Source organism: Lepidochelys olivacea (assembly GCF_965140295.1).
Source record: "Lepidochelys olivacea isolate rLepOli2 genome assembly, chromosome: 7".
Taxonomy (NCBI): domain Eukaryota; kingdom Metazoa; phylum Chordata; order Testudines; family Cheloniidae; genus Lepidochelys; species Lepidochelys olivacea.
In genome coordinates, this window is record NC_140417.1 from 90,981,011 (window position 1) to 91,004,565 (window position 23,555).

Genomic DNA, 23,555 nt, shown 5'->3' on the forward strand with positions numbered 1-23,555 from the left:
ATAGTATTTTTCAATTCATCTCATACAAATACTGTAGTGCAATCTCTTTATCGTGAAAGTGCAACTTAAAAATGTAATTTTTTTTGTCACATAACTGCACTCAAAAACAGAACAATGTAAAACTTTAGAGCCTACAAGTCCACTCAGTCCTATTTCTTGTTTAATCAACTGCAAAGACAAACAAGTTTGTTTACATTTATGGGAGATAATGTTGTCCACTTCTTATTTACAGTGTCACCAGAAAGTGAGAATAGGCATTTGCATGGCACTTTTGTAACTGGCATTGCAAGGTATTTACATGCCACATATGCAGGGCCGGTGCAACCACTAGACGAACTAGGCGGTCGCCTAGGGCACCAAGTGGTTGGGGGCGGCCAAAAACATGCTCCGGGGAGCTGGTGGAGCAGAGGTGAGCTGTGCAGGGGGGGTGTGGGGAGGGCCGCCTGCAGCAAGTAACGGGGGCGGCGGCGCGCAGGGAAACCGCTCCCCGCCCCTACTCACCTCTGCTCCCCCTCCTCCCCTGAGCACGCTGCCCTGCTCTGCTTCTCTCCATCCCAGGCTTGCACGCCAAACAGCTGATTGGCGCTGCAAGCCTGGGAGGTGGGAGAAGTAACGGCGGCGGTGTGCTCCGGGAGGAGCCGGAGCAGAGGTGAGCTGCCGCAGAGGGGTGCCGAGGGGGGGGCCAAGGGGAGCTGCCGCAGGGGGGGGCGCCGAGGGGAGCTGCTGCAGGGGGTCGCTGAGGAGAGGGAGAGGCAGAGGGAGGGGGCTGAGGGAGCTGGGAGGGGCGGGGAAGGCGCCTCAGGGCGGAGGGGGGGTGGGGTGCTGCTGCAGGGCTCCTGGAGGTGGGGGGGGGCGCAAGGTGGAAGTTTCCCCTAGGGCGCGAAACAACCTTGCACCAGCCCTGCAGATATGCTAAACATTCATATGTCCCTTCATGCTTCGGCTACCATTCCAGAGGACATGCTTCCATGCTGATGACGCTCGTTAAAAAAATAATGCATTAAGTAAATTTGTGACTGAACTCCTTGGGGGAGAATTGTATGTCCCCTATTCTGTTTAACCTTCATTGTGCCATATATTTCATGTTCTAGCAGTCTCGGATGATGACTCAGCACGTTGTTTGTGTTAAGAACACTTTCGCTGCAGATTTGACAAAACACAAAGAAGGTACCAATGTGAGATTTCTAAAGATAGCTAGAACACTCGACCCAAGGTTTAATAATCTGAAGTGCCTTCCAAAATCTGAGCGGGACAAGGTGTGGAGCATGCTTTCAGAAGTCTTAAAAGAGCAACACTCCGATGCAGAAACTACAGAACCCGAACCACCAAAAAAGAAAATCAACCTTCTGCTGGTGGCATCTGACTCAGATGATGAAAATGAACATGCATCTGTCTGCACTGTTTTGGATTGTTATAGAGCAGAACCCATCATCAGCATGGATGCATGTCCTCTGGAATGGTGGTTGAAGCATGAAGGGACATATGAATTTTTAGTGCATCTGGCATGTAAATATCTTGCGACGTTGGCTACAACAGTACCATGCGAACGCCTGTTCTCACTTTCAGGTGACATTATGAACAAGAAGCAGGCAGCATTATTTCCTGCAAATGTAAACAAACTTGTTTGTCTGAGCAATGGGCTGAACAAGAAATAGGACTGAGTGGACTTGTAGGCTCTAAAGTTTTACATTGTTTTATTTTTGAATGCAGGTTTCTTTGTACATAATTCTACATTTGGAAGTTCAACTTTCATGACAAAGAGATTGCACTACAGTACTTGTATTATGTGAATTGACAAATACTATTTCTTTTATTTTTTACAGTGCAAATACTTGTAATCAAAAATGAATATAAAGTGATCCCTGTACATTTTGTAATTGAAATCAATATATTTGAAAATGTATAAAACATCCAAAAATATTTTAAAAAATGGTGTTCTATTATTGTTTAACAGTGCAATTAATCGCACGATTAATTGTGATTAATTTTTTAAATTGCATGATTAATCGCTTGACAGCCCTAGTACAAACATTAGAAAATTTAGTTTTTCAGTTTTAATTTTTTTCCCTAAAAGACCCACATCATAACCCCAAATTTTGACAAACAAATGTCCAAAATATGATTCTCCAATCCTGCAAACATGGATATGTTTAACTTTACTCACATGAGTAGTCCCATTGAAGTCAATGTCTTTGCTGCATTATATTATAGCTTTCTAAACACATAGGGTCCAATTTCTAGGACCACTCTACCTGTTTGGTGCCATTCACAAAGCAACCAGAAAGTTGGATTATCCAGGTCTGTAAAGACTTAATTTGTTTAAGGGGAACCCACACATTACACAGAGCTAGCATAAGTGGCTCTATCAAAGTGCCCAACATAACCCCATGGAAGAAAAGAAGTGTAAGTCAGGTCATCACCAAGCTAGTGGCAAGCCATGGCTGTTAGAATATACCCTTTGTGTTGTGGGCAGTTAGGAGTAACTGAAAGCAACATCCATGTTACTCCAGGGCCCAGACATGCCCTTGGCCAATGGCAAGATCAGGGGAATGCAAAGGTGGCTAAGAGACACCCCAATTGCTGTCACCCCAAATGTGCTGACCGTATGTCAGCCCATATGGTATACTTCCTGGTGAAAGATGTGTTTAGAAACCAGTAGTATAAATGGAAACTGATTTGGAACACTTGTTGGGTTATGTTTGTTTGTTTGTTTACAGTGGAGAGAGGGAGCATTTCTGAAAAATAAATATAGTACATGCAATAAATGTAAGTGCTGATTTTGAGCACTTGCATTGAACAACAATGGGGAGGGCATTTTTCACAACTGATCAGTTGTTTGGATTAAAAAATCCTAGTGGAAGAGGTACAAGTGATCTGACCTCTCATTAAACAAGAGTAGAGTACACATGGCATGATACTGTTTCCCCTTCTACTACTAGTACATTGTTATGTGTGATGTCTCTGATGGGCTTGATTCTGCAACCACTGAAGACAATTGGGGCTTTACTAGTGATTTCTACAGGAGCAGGGAATTGGATCCAGCAGTAGAAGGGGGATGGAATGGTGAAAGAAGGTTCCATAGGAGTTGGAAATGGGAAATCAGCAAGGACCCAGAGGGAGGGAACAGATAGAGAAGGAAGATTAATAGAAAGCAAGACACAGTGTGTGAGAAGGGGAGAAGAAGCTGAAGACAGACTAATCAGCAGTTCAAAAGAATAACTGGCAGAGGTGAGAAGAGCAGTGGAAGCATCAAAGAAAGAAAAATGGATTGAAAAACTCATCTGATGTCTCAGTTACTACGAGTCTGGTAGTAAAAATTTTCCTGGCTCAGCAGGTTGCTGTGTGGAACACGCTAGCTAAGTAGGATTAGTCAAATAGCTGCTGGTAGCATGTCTGCATTCACACAAGTGTTGATTAATCTTGATTTCTTAAGGTTTGTAGTCATCATGAAGATCACCATCACAATTCTGGCTATAAGATGGCCTCAGGGTCTTGCTGAGATGATAGTCATCCATAGTCATTCTTTAGTTTAGACTGGTTTTCAGTATCCATCTGACCTGGGATCAGGAGCCCAGGACAGGGACTCTGTGCTAAGGCACATGGTCTTTCCTGGAACAACAGCTGTTAAAAAATATGCATCGTCCTGAATACTTAAAGGAACTACAGAAATCTCACTCTGAAAGATGATCTTGATTTGTTTACTATGGTTACATACACAAAAAAGTGTCAGGGGGGAGGGGCAGTCTCATGATTTCTGTGAGTCTGCATGTGGACCCTTGTCATGAAAAGTGTTCACTCTGTCTGTTCATAAAAATGTATAGATTTTAAGGTCAAAAGGAACCACAATGACCAATTAGTATGACCCCCTGCATAATGAAGGCTACAGCATTTAATCTGGTGAATTCTGAATATAAACCAAGAACATGTAGTTGAACTAGAAGTAAGACTTTTAGAAAGTCATCTAATTTTTATGAAAATACTCTAAATGATGGAGAATTTAACACATCTCTTGGAGTCTCTAAAAACATATTAATTTCTGATTTCTATTCCTTAGAAAGGGAAGGAAAGAATAATTTCAGGCAGTCTCTGTCAATCACTACTAGTTCCCTTTAGGCAAGTGGATCAGAATGCAGGGGATCAGATCTTTTTTTGGTGGGGAAGAAAGGAAAAAGGAAGAAGAAAAGAGGGTATTCACCTAGTGATATTGGGGAAAATGTTTTGTGAAAGATGCTTTTACAATCCACTGAAAAAGGAAACTTCTGTAAGTGTTTCTGCTATTAATTTAGGTGCCTATGCTCCTGCTTAGACTCAGGAGAGGGAACAATTCTTGATCCTGATAGCATTATTTTGGCCCAAGCAGATACAGTACTTTAGTTCTTTTACAGACATGGCCAGCGATATTCCCTCTGAACCAAGACACCTCACTCTCTCATCTTGGGAATTCTCTCAGCTACAATGTGCCTCTCTTCAAGCAACAATCCATAGGAAAGGTGTTGACAGACAGGTGTTCTCAGTCCTCCTGGCTTTCAAGGAATTTATCAGAAGGACATACCATTTTAAAGGGAAAGGTTTATGGTGTGGTGCACACAAGGCCTTATATGCCCCTACATCAACAATGTTTCAATCTCCTTTCCATTTGACATCTACTTTAAAGTCTGACTCCATGTTCATTTGGTAGCTAAAAGAAGGCAGAACAATGTTTTGCAACTGTTTGCATCACATTATGTAGGGCTTAATGAATTTGGCCCCTCCCCTACATTATTAAGCCACTGGTGTCATGGTATATAAATGTAGTCCTGACAAAGCTGCTTTTGAGCCATTCACTACCTGTGAGTTCAAGTTTCCTGATGATGGCTCATTTCTAGAAGACAGTGATTTCACCTGCTAGGATAACAGAGATTGAAGCTCTTGACTGATACATATTATACCAAATTTTACAAAAATAAGCAGAATTAGGAATCATCAACAATCCTTTTTGTAAATGTTGACAGACTTCCTTTTATCAGCATATTGTCCATGATGTATGTTCAGACGTGAGGGTCCTTAAGGTTTTCCTTGAAATGTACTAGAGGCCTCAGAGAACCAGCTCATCTTCAACTGTAAGATACCAATTTCTTCATCGATGAAGTCAATAAGTGGACGTGGCCGAGGAGCTTCTGATTGTATTCCTCACTGGTTGTGTCCTACCTTGCTTGTAGTTTGAAGGTCTTATGTAGGTCTGTGGTCTCTGAGGTTTTCATTGCCAGCCTCAGGAACATTACAGGCAATGCACTAGATTTTGGATTCAGCCTTTCTAGGGAGAAATCAAGCTTCCATCTTTCAGGCCTATGTTATCTATTTTTCAGACTGGGGGGATGCCCAGGGCCAAGCTCTTCTATTATGATTGATTTGGTCCTTTCAAGAAGTCCCTACTTTGGCTAACTTGGATGTATTTTCTTTTTCGAGTCCATATGGAGTCTCTCAAGGACTCTTGTATTTATGCTTCATTGTTGTTGGTATCTACTGCAGCCTTTTATTTAAGAAAAAGCAAAATAACATAGCTGTTATTTTTCAATAGCTCTGTGTTAAGAGAGGCCTATTGTGTAGCCTATTTTATTTTATTTGCACTATCCTTCAAGCTACTGACTGTCCTTACAGGATTCTTATGTTTAGAGAGTATCTTTAAAGAAGAGAAAATTACTTATCTTGTAATTCTGCTTCTTTGAAGATATTATCTCAGGATTCTCATTCTCCCACCTAGCTCCCCTAAGTTTGGAGGATGCTGTTTTCAAATAGCGTTTCCATTCGTGGTGCTCAACATTAGAATATCCTCAAGAGTTTGTTTTTGTATACCATCCCTAGTGTTAGGAAATGTATTTTAGTATTTCCTAACACATGAAGTATTTAGTACTTCACCTTTCTGTTAAAAAAGAAACTGATAATTGATGGTATCAATTTGCTTTCCAAGTAAAAAGGCAGAAGTTACATCTGCTGGTGCAAAAAGAAAAGGAGTACTTGTGGCACCTTAGAGACTAACCAATTTATTTAATAACAATTTAATAGCTTTCGTGAGCTACAGCTCATGCTCAAATAAATTGGTTAGTCTCTAAGGTGCCACAAGTCCTCCTTTTCTTTTTGCGAATACAGACTAACACGGCTGTTACTCTGAAATCTGCTGGTGCGTGTGTGATTGTGAGAGAACTCTCTCTCTGCAACTTGTCGGCTTTGGGGATTCTAGCTAACCTCATGATGGAAGCCTCTCTCATCTTAATCTGATGCAAAATTAATCCTCCCATCCTCACCCATTTATAGACTCTGGGGTACCTGCTTCTTTTTGTTCTGCCTTTTGGTAACTTTTCACTGCTTCCATCAGACAAGAGGAGGAAGTGTTTTCTCCCAGCAAGAGCAAACCCATTGTCCGAAGGTGTGTTACTTTGAATAGACGATCAGTTAAGTACTGATCACTCACCATTGTCTCTGGCCTGGCAGAGAGTGACATAGTCCTGCTATCTCATGGTGGATCCACATACATGTATAGGCTTCTCATGACACAGTAATTTCATGATTCAGTTTAATAAAATCTCAGACAATTCAGAAGTGATATGGAGAAAACCCCCAAATCGTCATGCAAAGTAAGTAATTTTCCTATTCAGATGAGGCACAGTTTGGTTCATAGGGGCAATTCCTAAGAACTATCAGAAGTGGAGTAAAAGTATTTGAAGCAGCAGATATGAGAGATTTTTGTAATCTACACACTATACTCTAAAAGAAAAGGAGGACTTGTGGCACCTTAGAGACTAACCAATTTATTAGAGCATAAGCTTTCGTGAGCTACAGCTCACTTCCTCAGATGCATATCGTGGAAACTGCAGCAGGCTTTATATATACACAGAGAATATGAAACATGAAATATGGTTCTGTGTATATATAAAGCCTGCTGCAGTTTCCACGATATGCATCTGAGGAAGTGAGCTGTAGCTCACGAAAGCTTATGCTCTAATAAATTGGTTAGTCTCTAAGGTGCCACAAGTCCTCCTTTTCTTTTTGCGAATACAGACTAACACGGCTGTTACTCTGAACACTATACTCTGTCTCCAATGCTCTTTAGCTATATGTATGGTAGGAATGGAGCAAAAACAAGAAGTACAACTGTGTTGAGTATGGAAGAGATGAGAAAGAAACAGATGGTGAATTGCAGTTGTTAATGTACTGCTACTGTGCTCTCTATAGAAGGCGCTCATTCCTGCTCTCTGTTCCTACTGTCTGGTTGGATTGACTCTTCTGGGACCTATGAGGCTGCAGGGGGCAGTAGGTGCCCATATACTAGTTCAGAAACCACTTCTATGCTAGAGGTTATTGTTTAGAAAATTCAAACTAATTGGCATGATAAGTTATAGAAGTATTGCCAAAATGTAAAGGAAAAGAGACCTCAGCTCTTTATCAGAGGTAGATACAACACATTGTTTTGGTGGTTTAATCTCATATACATTTCTCACTAAGTATCAGGTTGTTGTATAGATTTCATGCTATATTCACCATTATCCTTGTGCACAGGTTTTTCGTTGTTATTGTTTGAAGTCTTTGATCATTTCTCATAATTGATGAAATATCTCCTTCTTCCCTCCTATTTGAGACAACAGAGTAAACAAAATCTCTCCGCTTCAGTCTTTTCTGTTATGCTGATTACACAATCATTCCGTTGGGTTTGTGTGTTTCCACTTCTTGTTAGTTATCGTTGTATATGTGTGGACAGCATACCTTATCTTTACACATATCTGCATTGTGAGATATCCGTTATGGTCATGTGACTATCCTGCTTGTGGTTATTTTTACCTTTCTTCTCAGTGTCTCATATATCATGCTGTTAGGTTTTGGTCTAATGTTTTTAGCATCACTCTGTTAGGCTATGTCTACACTGTGTACCTTACAGCAGCCTAGCTGTGCCGCTACAGCCATGCCATTGTAAGGTACACAGCGTAGCCTCTCTTTGCTGGCTGGAACTCTCCTGCTGGCAAAATAAAACTACCCCCAATGAAGCGCACTAACTTTGTCGGAGGGAGAGCATCTCCCACTGACAAAGTGCTGTCCACACTGGCGCTTTTTGTCCTTAAAACTTATTTGGTCAGGGGTATGTTTTTCTCACTCCTGACTGACAAAAGTTTTAACGACAAAAGGACAATGTAGACATGAGTTGCATGCCTTGTGTAAGAAGGGTGTTACAGACAGCAACTATGACCCTAAATTTTTTGGAGGAGAAATTGTGCCTTGTTTATAGGTGTTCTCTGCTCTTAGAGAACAGATGGTGCTATAACCCATGCTGCAGACTGACAACTTACTCACCCTAACTGGAAATGACAACTCTGTTTCACACCAACTTAAAACAATTGTTTTCCTTCTACATTTTCATGAAAACATGTATCGGAGGAAAGAGGTAGGTGAGTGTCTCGCTCTAGCCTGGTGCTTAAGAGTACTGGCCTGGACTACATGAGCCACAATTTCGAGTTCCTGCTCCGTTTGATTCAGAGCAAGAACATGAACCTAGGTCTCCCCCACATCCCAGCTAAATATCCTAACCCACCCACCTATAGAGCCTCTGCCCAGAACCCAAAAAATTTCCAAATGAAAGTTACATTTAATCTTTGCCAAGACAGCATATTTTGCCAAAACATTTCAGCCAGCTGTTCTCACTGCAGCTATTCCTAATATTACGGGGCTTAATACAAAACTATCTACCTGCCACATATGGTTCCTGCTTCTCCCACACCTGATGCAGCACCCAGGACCACCACATTTGGGGATTGCTCTACTCCCTGCACTCAGCTATCCTGCAGTTTTTCTTCTATAGCACTTGTTCCTCTTTGGAAACAGCTCTCCACTGTAGCCAGTACCTGGGAAAATGCTGCACACTCTAGCGGTTCTCACATTTCCAGTCTCTACATGGTGTTCCCAGCAACCGGGAGCAGCATCTGCATTCAAAGCAGGAACCAATGGACACTGATGACATCATCAGTATTTTCTACAGTTTTGAAGAGCCATTCTCTCCTCCATTCTGATTACGTTTGCTCCAGTCTCTTCACCTTGGCTTCACTCCTCACCTACTCAGTCACCTTCTCCCACTTTCTTTCACTTATCCCCACTCACTATAACCCCTTAAACACCTCCCCCAGAATAAAAGGAACAGACATGCTATTTGCTACTATTGGATTGTTCACAACGCTTCCTCTAGCCCCTCAGGTTACATCATATAGCCTTGGGGGCAGGGACCATCTGCTTTGTTTGAGCAGCGCCTAGCACAGTGGAGCTTCCCCCTTCTCGCCCGCTCCCTCATACTAGGGAAACAACATAAACGATAGAGGTAGCCTGTAGCGCCAGCACCGCATGGGCCATACCTGGCCCTACTCCCCTGTGTGAGTGGGGGGGGGGAGTGCAAAGGGCAGATGCCCCTGCACCCACCCCTCCGTGGGGCAGCCAGGCCCCATGGGTCCAAGGCCCGGTTCTGCCCCAGCCGCACAGCTGAACGCCCCGGAGTAGCCCGGCTACAGCCCCGGCGACCAGCTCCGGGACGGGCAGGGCACCGCGCCGCACGGCGCCCCCTAGATGGAGGTGGGGGGAGCGCCGCAGGCAGAAAAGGGCCCCGACGCGGCCCACGTGACTCCACAGGGAAGTAGCTCCGTCGCGGCGGTAGCGTGAACATATCGTTCCGCTTCCCTGTGGCCGGCTCACCGTTTGCTTCCCGGGACGGATCTCCCACCCTGTCTACGATCAGAGCGTTTCCCCGGGTGCAGGAGCGCGCCGAGGAGCGGGCGGGGCAGCGGAAAGAGGAACAGCGGTAGTGGGCGGCAGCGGGACGCTGATGTGGCGGGACTATTTCTCCTTGGCGGCGGAGGAGGCGGGGGCGGAGCCAGGCTCGTCTCTCCTCGGAAGCTGCAGCCATGATGGAAATTTGAGGCGCTCAGTGTCGCTCGGGCGCGGAGGAGGCCGGGGCCGATGAGAGCGGGCGGCCTGCAGCCCCGCACGCACCGCAGCGCCTGAGCCCGCGCACACTCGCTTCTCCGTGCGAGCTGCAGCCGGACGCGCCGCCTTCTCCTCCCGCGAGGCAGGGAGCGCCCGCCCGCCCGGCTGCGCGGCCCCATCGCGCGGGCTGCGCCGCCGCCCCGGGCGGGGAGCGGAGCGGAGCGGGACGGGGGGGCCCGACCCGCTGTCACCATTTCTGGGGCCCGGCGCGCTGGAGAGTTCCCCTCTCCGCCTTCATCGCCTCAAAGACGGCGGCGGCGGCGGCGGCACATTCAGGGACCTGGGCCGACTCTAAACCCTTCCGCCGCCGCCGCCGCCGCTCCAGCGCCGATTGGGGCAGCTGGAGAAGGAGGGAGCCGCCGCCGCCGCCGGGAGCAGCCGCCGCCGCAGGGGGAGGAGGGTTCGCTGCTTCCCCTGTCCGCCGCCTGCGGGCCTCGGGCTGAGCCGCAGAGGCAGGCCCTGTCCACGGTGCCATCCAGCAGTAACAGCAGCCATTACCCGGTCGCCGTCCAGAGCCCAGCGGCCCCCGATACAGCAGCGGGGAGAGGGGAACCCGCCTCAACCAAGGCCAGGGCCATCTGCATCCTGCAGAAACCGTCACCGCTGCCCTGCCTGTCCTCGCTGTTTCTGAGCAGCCCCCGGCTCCCAGACATGACCGCCATCATCAAAGAGATCGTCAGCAGGAACAAAAGGAGATACCAGGAGGATGGTTTCGACTTAGATTTGACCTGTATCCTTGTCCGACCCGCTCTGGCTCTTTGCTCGCCGTTCCTCTGGGAGCCGTGATCATCTCCCCAGCGACCTGTCGTGTTAATGCTGAGCAGGGATGCGTGTCTGGTCTCCTCCCCTCCCCCTTCCCCAGTGCTGCCATGTTCCTGACTGAATCTGCTTGTTCCCCAGTGCAGCCAGAGCCCAGTCGGGCAGGCTGAGTGCTCGGCCTAGGTAGGCCCTGCACCCAGGATAGAAATGAGATTAAAATGAAAATGAGTGCTACACCTACAGCTATTGCATCAGACGTGTATAGCAATTACCTAGTGTGTCTGCCTGTGTTGTTTGTATAGCTATGGTCGGCATAATTATTTCAAGCAAAATCAAATTAAAAAGTCAAATGTGTGGCTAGGTCTGTGCAGTTATTGTGATTGTAAATTGGTCAGTTTTTAGCAACTGTATTACTTTGTTTTGTGAAAAATTGATGCAGTCTGTTACAGAAAAAGCATATCCCAGGTCGAATGTTGTCTATCTTCCAGTTGGGTAATGTAGGATTAGGCATGAACATTACCTGTTCTATAGTTGTGTTTTAGGTTCTGTTTCTTATATAGCTCAAAATAGAGATTGAGTAGCTATTTGGTCTGTAATGATAATGTCATGCAGATTATTGGGCATTATATTTAGCAAATGGTGATTGCAGAGATTAACACTGGTGCTCATTTGAAATTAAAGCATTTTAGTGTGGCCTGTATTGACATTTCTCTTACTTAGGTGTCCTGTCCCATTTGCAGTGATTTCATTGCTCATGTTCAGAATAGTGCCTCTTATCTTGATGTTTGATTTTAGTTCAAATATAAAACGTAATTGTCCTATTGTGCTGCATGTAGTGATGCCTTTTTCAATTAGTAACTTGACTACTTGAATCGGAGACATAATTTTAGTGGATGTGTAGGTTTGATTTGCTGTTACCTGGGTCTTTGTGTAAATACAAAATATGTACTGACAGTGAACAAAGCATATGGTTCCAGTTTTTGACTAAAAATAAGTTCGTTTGAATATAAGAACATAAATAACTATCCATATTAATTTAAAAATTACTCTTTAAAAAACACTAATTTGTCCATTCAGTGATATTACATACTGTGCATTAATGTACCTATGCCTATGTGTGTGAGGACATTTCACAAATGAAAATAGGGGATGAGGTTCTTTTTGTCAGCTGACTGATATGTTTTGAATACATAGGACTCTGAGAAATGTATTCAGGGATATGTAATCTAACTCTATTAGGACTAAGAAGTCAAACCATGAAACATTAGAACTGCATAGTCCTTTGAACAGATGTAGTATACTAGCAGCGGTGGACATGTTTGGCTTTGAATGTGTGTTGCAAAGTTAATAGTATATAAGGTTGTATTGTAATAAACTATCAGAATTAAGTTCTGTTTATCACATTAACTAAAAGTAGAATTTGCTATTATGAAGTACCTTTAGTCAAGCACTATAACTGTCTTAAGTATTGAAAATGGTATTCATTTTCAGAAGAAGGTTTGAGTTTACAATGAGTTTACAGTAACATCAAGATAAACTTACTGCTCTTCAGAATGTGAGCTGAGTTGCATCACAGATACTAGATTTCTTCTTTATGGAGAGAGCAAAGTGTCTGTAGAAACCTGAGAATATGTACTGTTACATTATTTGGGTCTCAGCCTAAAATTTTGAAGACTATTAAAAAAAACAAAACGTGTGATCCCAAGAAGTGACCATTTAGATTTTTAAAACACTAGCTGCTACTTAGTAAAGCATTTGTGTTTTTTAGTCAATATTTTTCATTCTGTTTTGGGAACATACTGATTGATTAAAGAATTGCTGTTATTTCAGACTTCCATTTTAAGTTCTTTAAACTTCTTATTTCTCTGTGATGTAGATAGTAATACAGACCTGGATTTTCAAGATATAGGTTAATATTATAAAACCTGCAAGACTAATTTCTTGCTCTAAAATAAAGCTTACAGATTTCAATGTTATTGCTACACTAAATAGTGTACGTAGTTATGACTTCTATAATGATGGTAAAAAATGGAAAACCAATAACAAGAAACCTGATTTCATACTTCTCAGGTTTAGGGTTTGTCTTTAAAACATGTTTTCTAAAATGTGTGTCATAAGGACATACTATAACAAAACAGAACTTTCTTTTAACTATTCATCTGCATATGCTTATTTTTGGCTTCTTGGCAAGAAGATTCTTGAATTTTAGTTAATGATTTTCTCACTTATCCGGCTCAGAGTTTTGTATGATACATTCAATATTGTTACAAAATTTGTCTACTTTGTACTTTGCAGACTTAAAAAAATTCAGACCTATTTTTTTTTAGGTTTACATTAGCAGTTTGTGAGAAGACAAAGTAATTTGACATTAAAACCAGAAGTTGGCTATTGGTTATTTAAGTTTATGGAAAGATTGGTTTTAGAAATAGTTCAGAATATTTCACGGAGGAGTTACTATCAAAATAATATGAAATGCTATTTTTAATAAGATTCTGTGTTCACTGTAGAAGATTCTGAACAGATAATGAAGAAGGCTCCATGTACTGAATGACAAAATATAATTGGATGTATTAGAATGCTAAACCTGATAAAGGTGAGCCTTTAATTTTTTTATCACTTTTGTGAAGGCTTCACAAGGAAGCCCTTTGACAAAGTTGTTAATGGGGTAGCTAGTCCTATCCAGTACCTCAAAAGTTATACTAAGTTGTTCTCTCTATAACTTAATCATTCTTTATTCATGTAATCTGCAAATTAATCTTTTTTTGTGTCTTTTGTGGGTAGAGTTTGCTCATAACTTTGAGAAGGAAAGACTAGATTTTAAATGTAGCACAGAAGGAGGTGTACGATCATATGATCTAAGCCGGAGCAGGCAAACTTTTTGGCCCGAGGGCTACATCAGGGTTGCGAAACGGTATGGAGGGCTGGGTAGGGAAGGCTGTGCCTCCCCAAACAGCCTGGCCCCCTCCCACTTCGCGCCCCTGACTGCTCCCCTCAGAGCTTCCAAACCCCCATTTTCCTTGTCCCCTGACTGCCCCCTCCCAGGACACTGCCCCGCCTCCTATCCACACTCCCTGCCCCCTGACAGGCCCCCCCTGGACTCCCAAGCCCTATCCAATCCCCTCCCCCCCCGACCACCCTCCTCCCGAATCTCCACCCTATCCAACTGCTCCCTGCACCTTATTCAACCCCTTGGCTCCCCGCCCCCTTACCATGCTGCTCAAAGCGGCAGGACTGGCTTATTAGAAAGCCTGGGAGGTGGGCGGGGAGGTGCAAGTCGTGCTGCCCGGCAGGAACGGAAGGCCAGAGTGCTCTCTGCGGGGGAGGGGCCAAGGGCTAGCCTCCCCGGCTGGGAGCTCAGGGGCCAGGCAGGATGGTCCCACCTGCTGGATATGGCCCATGGGCCATAGTTTGCCCACCTCTGATCTAAAGACTGTCAGCTTTTTGGATTTTGACTTTTCTTGTGTTTTTAATGTCAGAAGTCAGGATGTGTCTTTTTTCTTTAAAAATGAACATAGATTTACATAGGTTACACATTCCTAAACTCATTTTACAGGCCGTAAAAAGTCCCTTTTAACTACAAAATGTTCTTTTGGGGCTGGGTTGAAATTGTGTATGGTAGTGGTATTAATCCTGGGATGTGACCAGAGATGTTTTTATATGTAGATCTTGCATTATATGATCAAAAGTTCATAAACTAATCAGTTAACAAGTGCCATACTATAAAATCAGTTTAAATTATTCATGCAGAAAGAAGATTTTAACTTGATTACACTGATTTGTACACATTACACAGGCTGAACTGCTAAACAAATTTCTTGTATGTCACATTTCAACATGTACCATTTGTGAAAGTTTTTATACATCCTGGGAATAGCGGTAGAAAGGGATGTCTTAAACATTATATCCATTCATTTTAAAAAAAGTAATATATCATATTTTCACGTGCCTCTGATTCAGTCTACCATATTTATCTCTCCTTCAGCTTGAACAGTGTTAAGTATGCTTTGTGAAATAGGTGGGGGGCAAGGGGTAAATGTAACTTTTTTTATATTCCTGGTTTCCCTTTAACATACAGTGACACCTTTTTACAATGCTTAATAATTTTACTAAGCTTGAATACCTGCTACTTCTGACACTATGTACTTTCATCAACCACACAAATAATAAAAAAAAATTTAAGTGGTAACAATTGGATAGAACGGTCTCATGTAACTTTGAATGCATGTGTTTTAGATGTCGTCTGTAGAAAGTTACTTTTGTGGAGTTTTTAGTCAGTTAAGAAGTCTAAAAAATAACAACATAGTTGGTTGGTACCTATATTACATACCAGTTCACAACTTTAGGCAGGCAAATTATGATTACTGCATTTTAAAGTGTTCATTTCACACCAAAGTTCCATCCTGCATTGAGATCAGCTGGCAAGGACACCTGTATTGATCCTGAAGCCGGACTAGGGTCCCAGTTGTGTGGATAGTGACTTTTATCCATATTAACAGGTTTCAGAGTAACAGCCGTTTTAGTCTGTATTCGCAAAAAGAAAAGGAGTACAGTTAGTCTCTAAGGTGCCACAAGTACTCTTTTCTTTTTATCCATATTAGTATCAATGAACTCCTATAAAAGTTCTTACTATTATTACATTTAAAAATAATTGTGCATATATTAGTTATTTAAATCAAAATTCTGAACAGAAGTTTCACAATGTAATTAACTAATTTTTTCCTGTTAGTACTGTCAGAGCAGTGTGCGTTTTTGAATGAAATCTTAAAATGATCATATAACTTCACCATAAACTGTTGCGTCTTGGTTTTAGGAAAATCTGAAGTAATGGTGTGATGTCTTTATCGAATATTTAAAAATCTAATATTCCATTAAAAAAGAACAACTATTTGTTCAGTCTTTATAACTGAGGCACAATATATGAAATATTGTTGTTAAATATTTTTTGTAATAGAAGGTTTTAATTTATATGAAAGTACTCAAATCCCCTATATTATTCAGGACTCTAAGTGTACTCGTAAATCATTGCGTTTACTTAATTTACTGGTGAAAAAATATATTCCTGTGTTTAGGTATGTATTATGTTGCTTAGCAATATTAAAAGCTTGACCTGTTGGAATTGCTCTCGGAGAGTTATCTAGGAAGTTGCATTTTGATCATGAAATACTAATTTTGATATCACTGTGAATTACTCATATATCCTCTTGTAGTATTGTACCTAATGGCTTTTATTTTTAAATGTGCACCAGAAGAGTGCCAGGTCACTAGCCTGGGGCACGGGAAACCCATCTTCAGTTTCCTGGTCCACCGCGGACTTCTTGTGTGAACTTTGAGCGAATCACTGCCTCCTTTTCCCCATCTGTAAAATGTGTTAATAGTACTTCCCTACTTCACAGTAGTGTGTGTTGAGGATAAAAAGATTTTGACATGTCCAGGTACTATGGTAATTAGAGGCCATATAAGTACCTAAGATAGAAAACAAAGTGCTGTTGGATGTAGAATTTTTAAAAAAAAAACCAAAAAACACTGATTAGGTGAGCCCTTACTTTTTGTGAGGAAGATTTAACTTTGCCGCTTTTGTATTATGTATTTGTGGATAGCACTGTTTTGGTAACTAAAACCCATACAAAATATGTACTTCAGTAATTGCTTTTGAAAATGCACTTTTGAGCTCAGCATTTTTGTGCTGTATTAAAGGGGAGACTTAGTATATTTTCATTCAAATTATAGCTTGGCTCGTAGTATTTTCCTGTTCTATAAATGGTATGATAGTGCCAACTTCATGAGGAAATGCTTGATTTCTGCATTATCTCACCGTTTTAGTCAGTGTGCAGCTTTTCTGAAGACTGTTTGCACAAACTAAACATAAAGTTAAAAAATTAACCAATTACCTGTGTACATTTTTAAATGGACAGAAGCTGCCAACTCTTCCATGTGTTCACTTGTAGCTACTAGTCAAGTGATGGCTACATGTTCTATTTGAATTCTTCTGCTTAAGTAGGAGAGAGACATGAATACTGAAAAAGAGTGAATAACTTGTAAATGTCTCTCAAAATGAATAATGATTTTAAAAAAAAAAAAAAATAAAATTGTCTAGTGAAATTGTATGCTCTGAAATAGTTAAAACAATCTTAGTTTAACAAGTAGTTCTGGAATATGTAATGGATTTGTCTAATGTATTAAAATGGGTACTGTTCTGTAATGTGTAAAATATTGCAGGATTTAGTAGAGCAAATGTATATTAAAATTGAAATTTGGTTTAAACAGACTAAGGAAATTTAAGCTCAAGGCTGCAACTGTTAACCAAACATTAACTGTATATTCTAGTGCTCTGTACAAAATTATGAACTCCTTGGAGATAGTTGCAATACCATTTGAGCTGTACAACTAGCTGTCTTAATTCTGACTCTACTTGCTTTTGAACGGTTATTAAAATCATATTACTTTATAGTAGAATTTTTAGAAGTGCTGACTATTGGTGTTTGATCATTTACTTCAGTGGGAGTACAGTCAGGCCAGTGCTGAACACTTCTGAAAATCCTACCCTTTAAACCTTTGTTTTAAGGTAAAATGTCAGTGGGTGGGTTAAACATCAGTCTTGAGAGTGTTGTCATCTTGATGGATGTGTACCCTATCTAGCTATTTGTGGCCATCACACTAATGTCCGAACATTAAGGCCTTAGTTCTGTCCTCAGATAGTCACATGTAACTACTCTTGTTGACCTCAAAGAGAGTATATTACCCATGTGTCTTGGGGAAGAATATAGCCCTGTATATGGAGCTTGTGAAACATTTGAGCTGGTTAGTATTGCTGCAGCATGGCATATATAGAAATACGAGCGAGGTCTCTTCATATCTGTTGATTGTTGACTAATAGCTTTCTTAGTAAAGTTTTTTGTCATTGCACAGTTGGTTATTCTCAATACACTTAATGATTATATAGTAACTCTGTTGAAAATTTCCAAAGTGTAATGTTTGCTGTGTGGGTAATAGTTATTTTATTTAGAAAAACTTGGTAGTTCTTATTGTGTGTGAAATAATTTTCAGAAGCATCTAAGTACCTTTGATTTATACTGGAGGAAGGCACAATTATATATGTGTTTCTGTATTATCTTGATCTGTGGCAATTTGGGTACAGAAATTCCTCTTGTCTCGATGGGAATATACTAATTTATGGAAGTGGCCTATGTGAATTAATGTATTTCAGGAAGCAAAAAATATTTGAAAAAGGAAAACTTTCAGCATATGAGCTAAAACCATATAGAATATATTGCCCTTCAAAACATGATAAATTAATATTATTCTTAGGCAGAACTTTTGTATATGAAGTTTCTGCCTAGAATGTAGTTTTGGTTTGGTACATACTGCTGAACTTAGTCTTTAAAATGAAATGACAGAATTTGCCTGAATCAGTGTTACCAGACACCACGTTAATGCAGCACAAAAAAAAGTGAAATTAAACCACCTGCCGATAAATCTAAAGTTAGTATTTGTAGTCCCTTTGCACTATGTGTAAAGTTACCACATAAGAAATTTTAACAGTAATAGATTGTATCCCTGACCAGTGCAAGGGAATAACAGGTAAGTGGTGGGGTTTTTTTTAAACACCTTATGAACACTCCTGAGGTCCGTTTCATAACCCACCCCTTCGTTCTCAGTGTAGTGTGTTGGTTGCTCAGAATTCTAACCTGGTTTATTGGTTTTATATATATAATACATATATATAAAATCTGCCTTTGTATACTGTTGGTGTTTCTTAATTACATTGAGTGAAGTTCTGTACTTGTTTTTATCAGTGAGTGTAAATGATTCAATAACTAATTGCAAATAGTGGCTGCAAGATGTTTTTCTGTAATGTTTAGGAAGTTATGTAGAGGTGGTCCATTAACTCTGATTTGGTATTGTCATAAATATAAAGGGAAACCTTTCTGTATACAGTGCTATAAAATCCCTCCTGGCCAGAGGCAACAGCCTGTTATCTGTAAAGGGTTAGAAGCTCGGCTAACCTGGCTGGCACCTGACCCAAAGGACCAATAAGGGGACAAGATACTTTCAAATCTTGTGGAGGGGGGTAAGGCTTTTGTTTGTGCTCTTTGTTTATGTGGTCGTTCTCTCTTGGGACTGAGAGGCCAGACAGAAATCCATCTTCTCCAACCCATCCTAATCCAAGTCTCCAGTACTGCAACCAGTAGAGGTAAGCCAGGCAAGGTGGATTAGTTTCTTTTGTTTTATGTGAATTTTCCCTGTGTTAAGAGGGAGGTTTATTCCTGTTTTCTGTAACTTTAAGGTTTTGCCTTAGAGGGGTATCCTCTGTTTTGAATCTGAATACCCTGTAAAGTATTTTCCATTCTGATTTTAGAGGTGATTTTTACTTTTTTTTAAATTTTAATTTTTTTTAAGTAGAATCCTTGTTTTAAGAACCTGACTTATTTTTCCATTGTTCCAAGATCCAGGGGTTTGGGTCTTTGATTTTGTAACCAATTGGTTAGGATACTATTCTCAAGCCTCCCCAGGAAAGGGGGTGTGTAGGGATTGGGAGGGATATTTTGGGGGAAGACCTCTCCAAGTGGTCTCTTTTCCTGTTCTTTGTTTAAAACGCTTGGTGGTGGCAGCATACTGTTCAAAGACAAGGCAGAGTTTGTACCTTGGGGAAGTTTTTAACCTAAGCTGGTAAGAATAAGCTTAGGAGGTCTTCCATGTGGGTCCCCACATCTGTACTCTAGAGTTCAGAGTGGGGAAGGAACCTTGACAGGTATTTATACATAGAAATTGCAGAATTGAAACCTGTGCGTGTATGCAAATAGAATGAAGGTTGTACATTAGTGTTTGAGTATAGAGATATGTAGACTATGCAAGAGTGATAGTTGAGATCAAGAAGAGGAACTAGTTAATAGAGTGTAGCTGGGATGTTGAATGACTTAATTATTTCCTTGTTTTTCATGGTACGTGTTGGTGGGGTACGCACCTTAGATTATTTTTTTTTCCTGTGTGGGGAATTTTCCATAGTTTTTAATCTCTGTATATCAGTATGGATATTTATGTAGTTGGGTATTAACATTAATATGTATTGTATTAAACATAAATGCCAGCATTAGGTTTGCTTTTTCCTGTGCAATCTTAATTCAGTACCTTTTGTGTGTATGCATTATCCTAGTCCTGCCTAACATCACATATGAAGTCCTGAGGTAGAGCCCCAGCAATAGAACCCATTTCTCCTGCGTTTTAGAGCTTGTCTGTGGCCTGGTCTACACTAGGACATTAAGTCATTATAACTACATCATTCAGGGGTGTGAAAAATCTACAACCCTGAGCAACTCAGATGAAACAGGCCCCCCCCCCCCCATTCACCCGTGTAAACAGCACTAGGCTGATGGGAGAATTCTCCCTTTGACCTAGCTGCCACCTCTTGGGGAGGTGGAGTATCTATACCAACAGGCCGCCTCTCATTGACATAGGCCGCCTCTTCAGTGAAGTGCTACGGTGGTGTTGCTGCAGTGTTGTAAGTGTAGATAAACCCTACAAATGAAGTTTTTCCAGAATAGCTATTGTTCAGTAACTGCATATGTAGGCACGTTTTTATTTGGCAATAAGAGTGCCTTGTTCTGGTTTCGGTTAATCTGCTTTGGTAGTGGATTCAGGAATAGTTTCTGTGCTTTAAATTCACACCATACCTTAATCTGTATTAACTTCCAAGACCTTCCTTAGTCGATTGTAACATAAGTTAACACTGTTTCTGTTCTTACAATAGTCTGCTTCCTTCACTGCCTATCCTATGAAGTCAGTGGATGAGGTTCAGTAGGAAAAAAGGACATGATCATGCAATTAAACATTAGCAGAATGCATATATGCAGGCGATTTGAATAAAGGTCACACGGACAGTTTTTACTGTAGGGTAGCCCTGCGACTCAAGTGGTACAAATCTGTGCTGCGACGTGAAAGTGCAATTTTCAGACCCTACTAATGTGTGATGGGGAGGAGGGTGTAATTTTTTCATCTTTCCTTTAAAAAACGCATGTGAAAGGAAAACTTGTTAAAAGAATGTTGTTTAGGTTTCAAGGTAAAGTGCAGAAAAGTTAAATACCAGAGTTATGGCTGTCCATGCATTCTTAATTCTGCTCTCTTGAACATACGTAGTACAATACAGTTTTTAATTACAGGTTCGCATTTTTTTTCTTGCAAGATCCCTATATCATTGACTGCACTAGATGGATGCATAAAGTTGCAGAGAATTGTAAATCCTGCATTTCCTAAATTGAGTGCTTGATTGAGCAGCTAAGATACGGTTTTTGATCTAGTATTACAAATATATCAAAAATAATAAGTCAGACTTCATTGGGAGAAAGCAAGTGTATTCTATCCCCAATCTGGTATTGAAGATTGTTTTGCATTCCTGCTTTTGTCTATGTATTGGTGATCTCCCGGAGGAAGTTATGGTTGCGGTTGTTAATAGTAGAAAATTCTTTTAAATCCCTACATTAGATTTCACAGAACTCTTTAGTACAAAATGTCTGTGTCCTCCAAGCTGATATGCTTTTGTATTTTTCCCTATTTGTGGAAGTTTGGGATGTCTTGGGACTTCGATAAAATGATCTGTTTTCTAGTCCTTGCTAAGAACAGTAATTCAAAGTGTGACTACATTAACTTGAAAGCAGCCATCAGAAAGATGCAACTCTCTAGCCTAGAAATCCTTTTTGGTTAAGAAGGAATAGAATTTAGATCACTCTTAGCTTTGCTGGTCTTGCAGGCTAAAATGAGTAAAGAGAAGTAGAACATATTGTTCTTGAATATGACCTGAAGAGATTCACATTCTTGACTGTACATATGCTCTTTTTGTCAGAAACATTTACACAGACTTTGTTGTTGGGACCACATGCATGTTTCCTTGTGGAACTGAACACTTAGATCTGAAGTTAGCTAGAAGGATATGTGCTTTTATGTTAGCTGGTTTTCCTTGTTGAACTATATTTTCCTATAGTTGCTTGGTTTGTTAGGCCCTTTTTATTTTAATTTCTTATTGCTTGTTCCTTTTGGTGAGAGAATCTCATTCACATTCTGTAACATCAGCAATTACTTTTTAGGGAATTTATCAGCCTTCCAGAGGAACGCGTGCCATCTTTTTTGTTACCCAAATTTGTGTCCATGAGTCTGCGAAGCATGTTGCAATTGAGAAATCCAGCACACCTTTTTCTTCCAAATCTTTCTCTAGCATCTCTTCTGGAGTAAATCTGACCCCATGCATGTAGTACTTAAAGTGAAGAAACTGTTGTTGAAATTATGGTTTCCTAATTACTATAAAATAGAACTTGCTTATAGCCTTTGTACTCCAATTAGACATTTTTATTGTTTGCATGAAGTTTTGTAAATAGAGGATTTTCTTCCATGCTCATAGTATAGATAAACGGAATTGCTCACTGTGCTTAAATTACATGCTACAAGTTTAAGTTTAAAATATAAAAAGAATTTGAACTGAAAACATCCGATATTAAAAGGTTAAAATGTTACTCCTAAATTGCAAAATTGTCCTATCAGTAAACCACATCTGAGACTCTTCTTGTTCTTTAAGTCACAGATGGTAGAGCTGGTAAAGTGCAGCTGGTTGGCTACAAGGAATCCTCCTTTACTATCTGAAGAACTTTCTTCCTGTTCATTTCCGTTCTACTTCCTGACCATCCAGAGTCACAGAAAAATAGCAAGCTGATTGTGTCCCAGACAAGCTAATGGGAATGCAGACTGTATCTAAATAGGGAGTTTGTGTACAGGATAGTACTGCCAACTGGCAAATGTCACGTGTGCCAACAGGCTTCTGTAGATGCATGCTCAGTGCATTTTTTTTAATTAGGAACAGCCAAGAAAACTACACAAAAGTTAGTTGACTCTTGAGATACAGCCAAGCTTCTTTAAGTCTGCTTCAGAGAATGCTTGTAAATGACACTTTAGGGGTGAATCCTGTTCCACATCTGTCACTGCTCTTGAATCAGTAGGATTTAGTGGTGCAGAGGTTGAGATAAAATTTTGGTAGCTCATGTAGAGGATTTGCACACTTCATGTACCGTTGAGGTCCAGATATGCAACCCTGTGCACCTCAAACAGCTAGGATTTGGTGGTAGTCATGGAATCTAATGCCCATTTCCTTTACACAGTGGAGCAAAAGAGACATTGAGACTATTTCAGCAAATGAGGAATGGTGACTCTGCTGCTGCAGAGAGGTGGCATGGGGATTGACCCCAGCGCACACTTGATTTGCTTAGGATATGGACTCTGCCTAAGATTTGGGTCTTTGGCATATTATAGCTCTAGTTTCAGTCTGTCTGCAGACTCAGGAAGACAGCACAGCATTGATTACACCAGTTTCATGTTTGAAATCATGAAGGCTAAGAATGTAATTCTTTTTCTAAATAGAAGTTTAAGATCTGCAGGACTTAGTGAGAGATGGCTTTCACTTGTCAGAAAGTTGCCTACTCTCCATTGGTGATTTGCCAAGTGGATTTGTCAAGACCTGTATCTATCTTAGGATATTTCTGCACAGTAGCTGGGAGGTGTAATTCCCAGTATGGGTAAACATACCCATGTTAGCACTTCTCAAGCTAGTGCCTAAAAATAGCAGTGTGGCAGCAGCAGCACAGGTGGCAACTTGGGCGCCTCCCCTGTGTTACATGCTTGGGCAGTAAGCCAGAGGCTCTGGCTGTGCCAGTATCACCATGCCAGTATTTTTAGGTGCTAGCTTGAGCAGAACTAGCATGTGAGTGACTTTCCACACTGGGAATTATACTTCTCAGCTGCTGTGTAGACATACCTTTAGTTACTTC

The 23,555-nt window shown here is 41.1% G+C and overlaps 1 protein-coding gene across 1 annotated transcript in view; it reads left to right on the plus strand.

Moving 5' to 3' along the window:
* Window positions 1–10,011: 10,011 nt before the first annotated feature.
* Window positions 10,012–23,555, plus strand: part of PTEN (phosphatase and tensin homolog) — a gene marked incomplete at its 5' end in the record, with an annotated part of 90,980 nt that continues 77,436 nt past the window's right edge. The window contains one exon of the mRNA XM_084633019.1: window positions 10,012–10,723. Within this exon, the coding sequence (XP_084489145.1) occupies window positions 10,012–10,723 (712 nt within the window). The remainder of the gene's footprint in view (window positions 10,724–23,555) is intronic.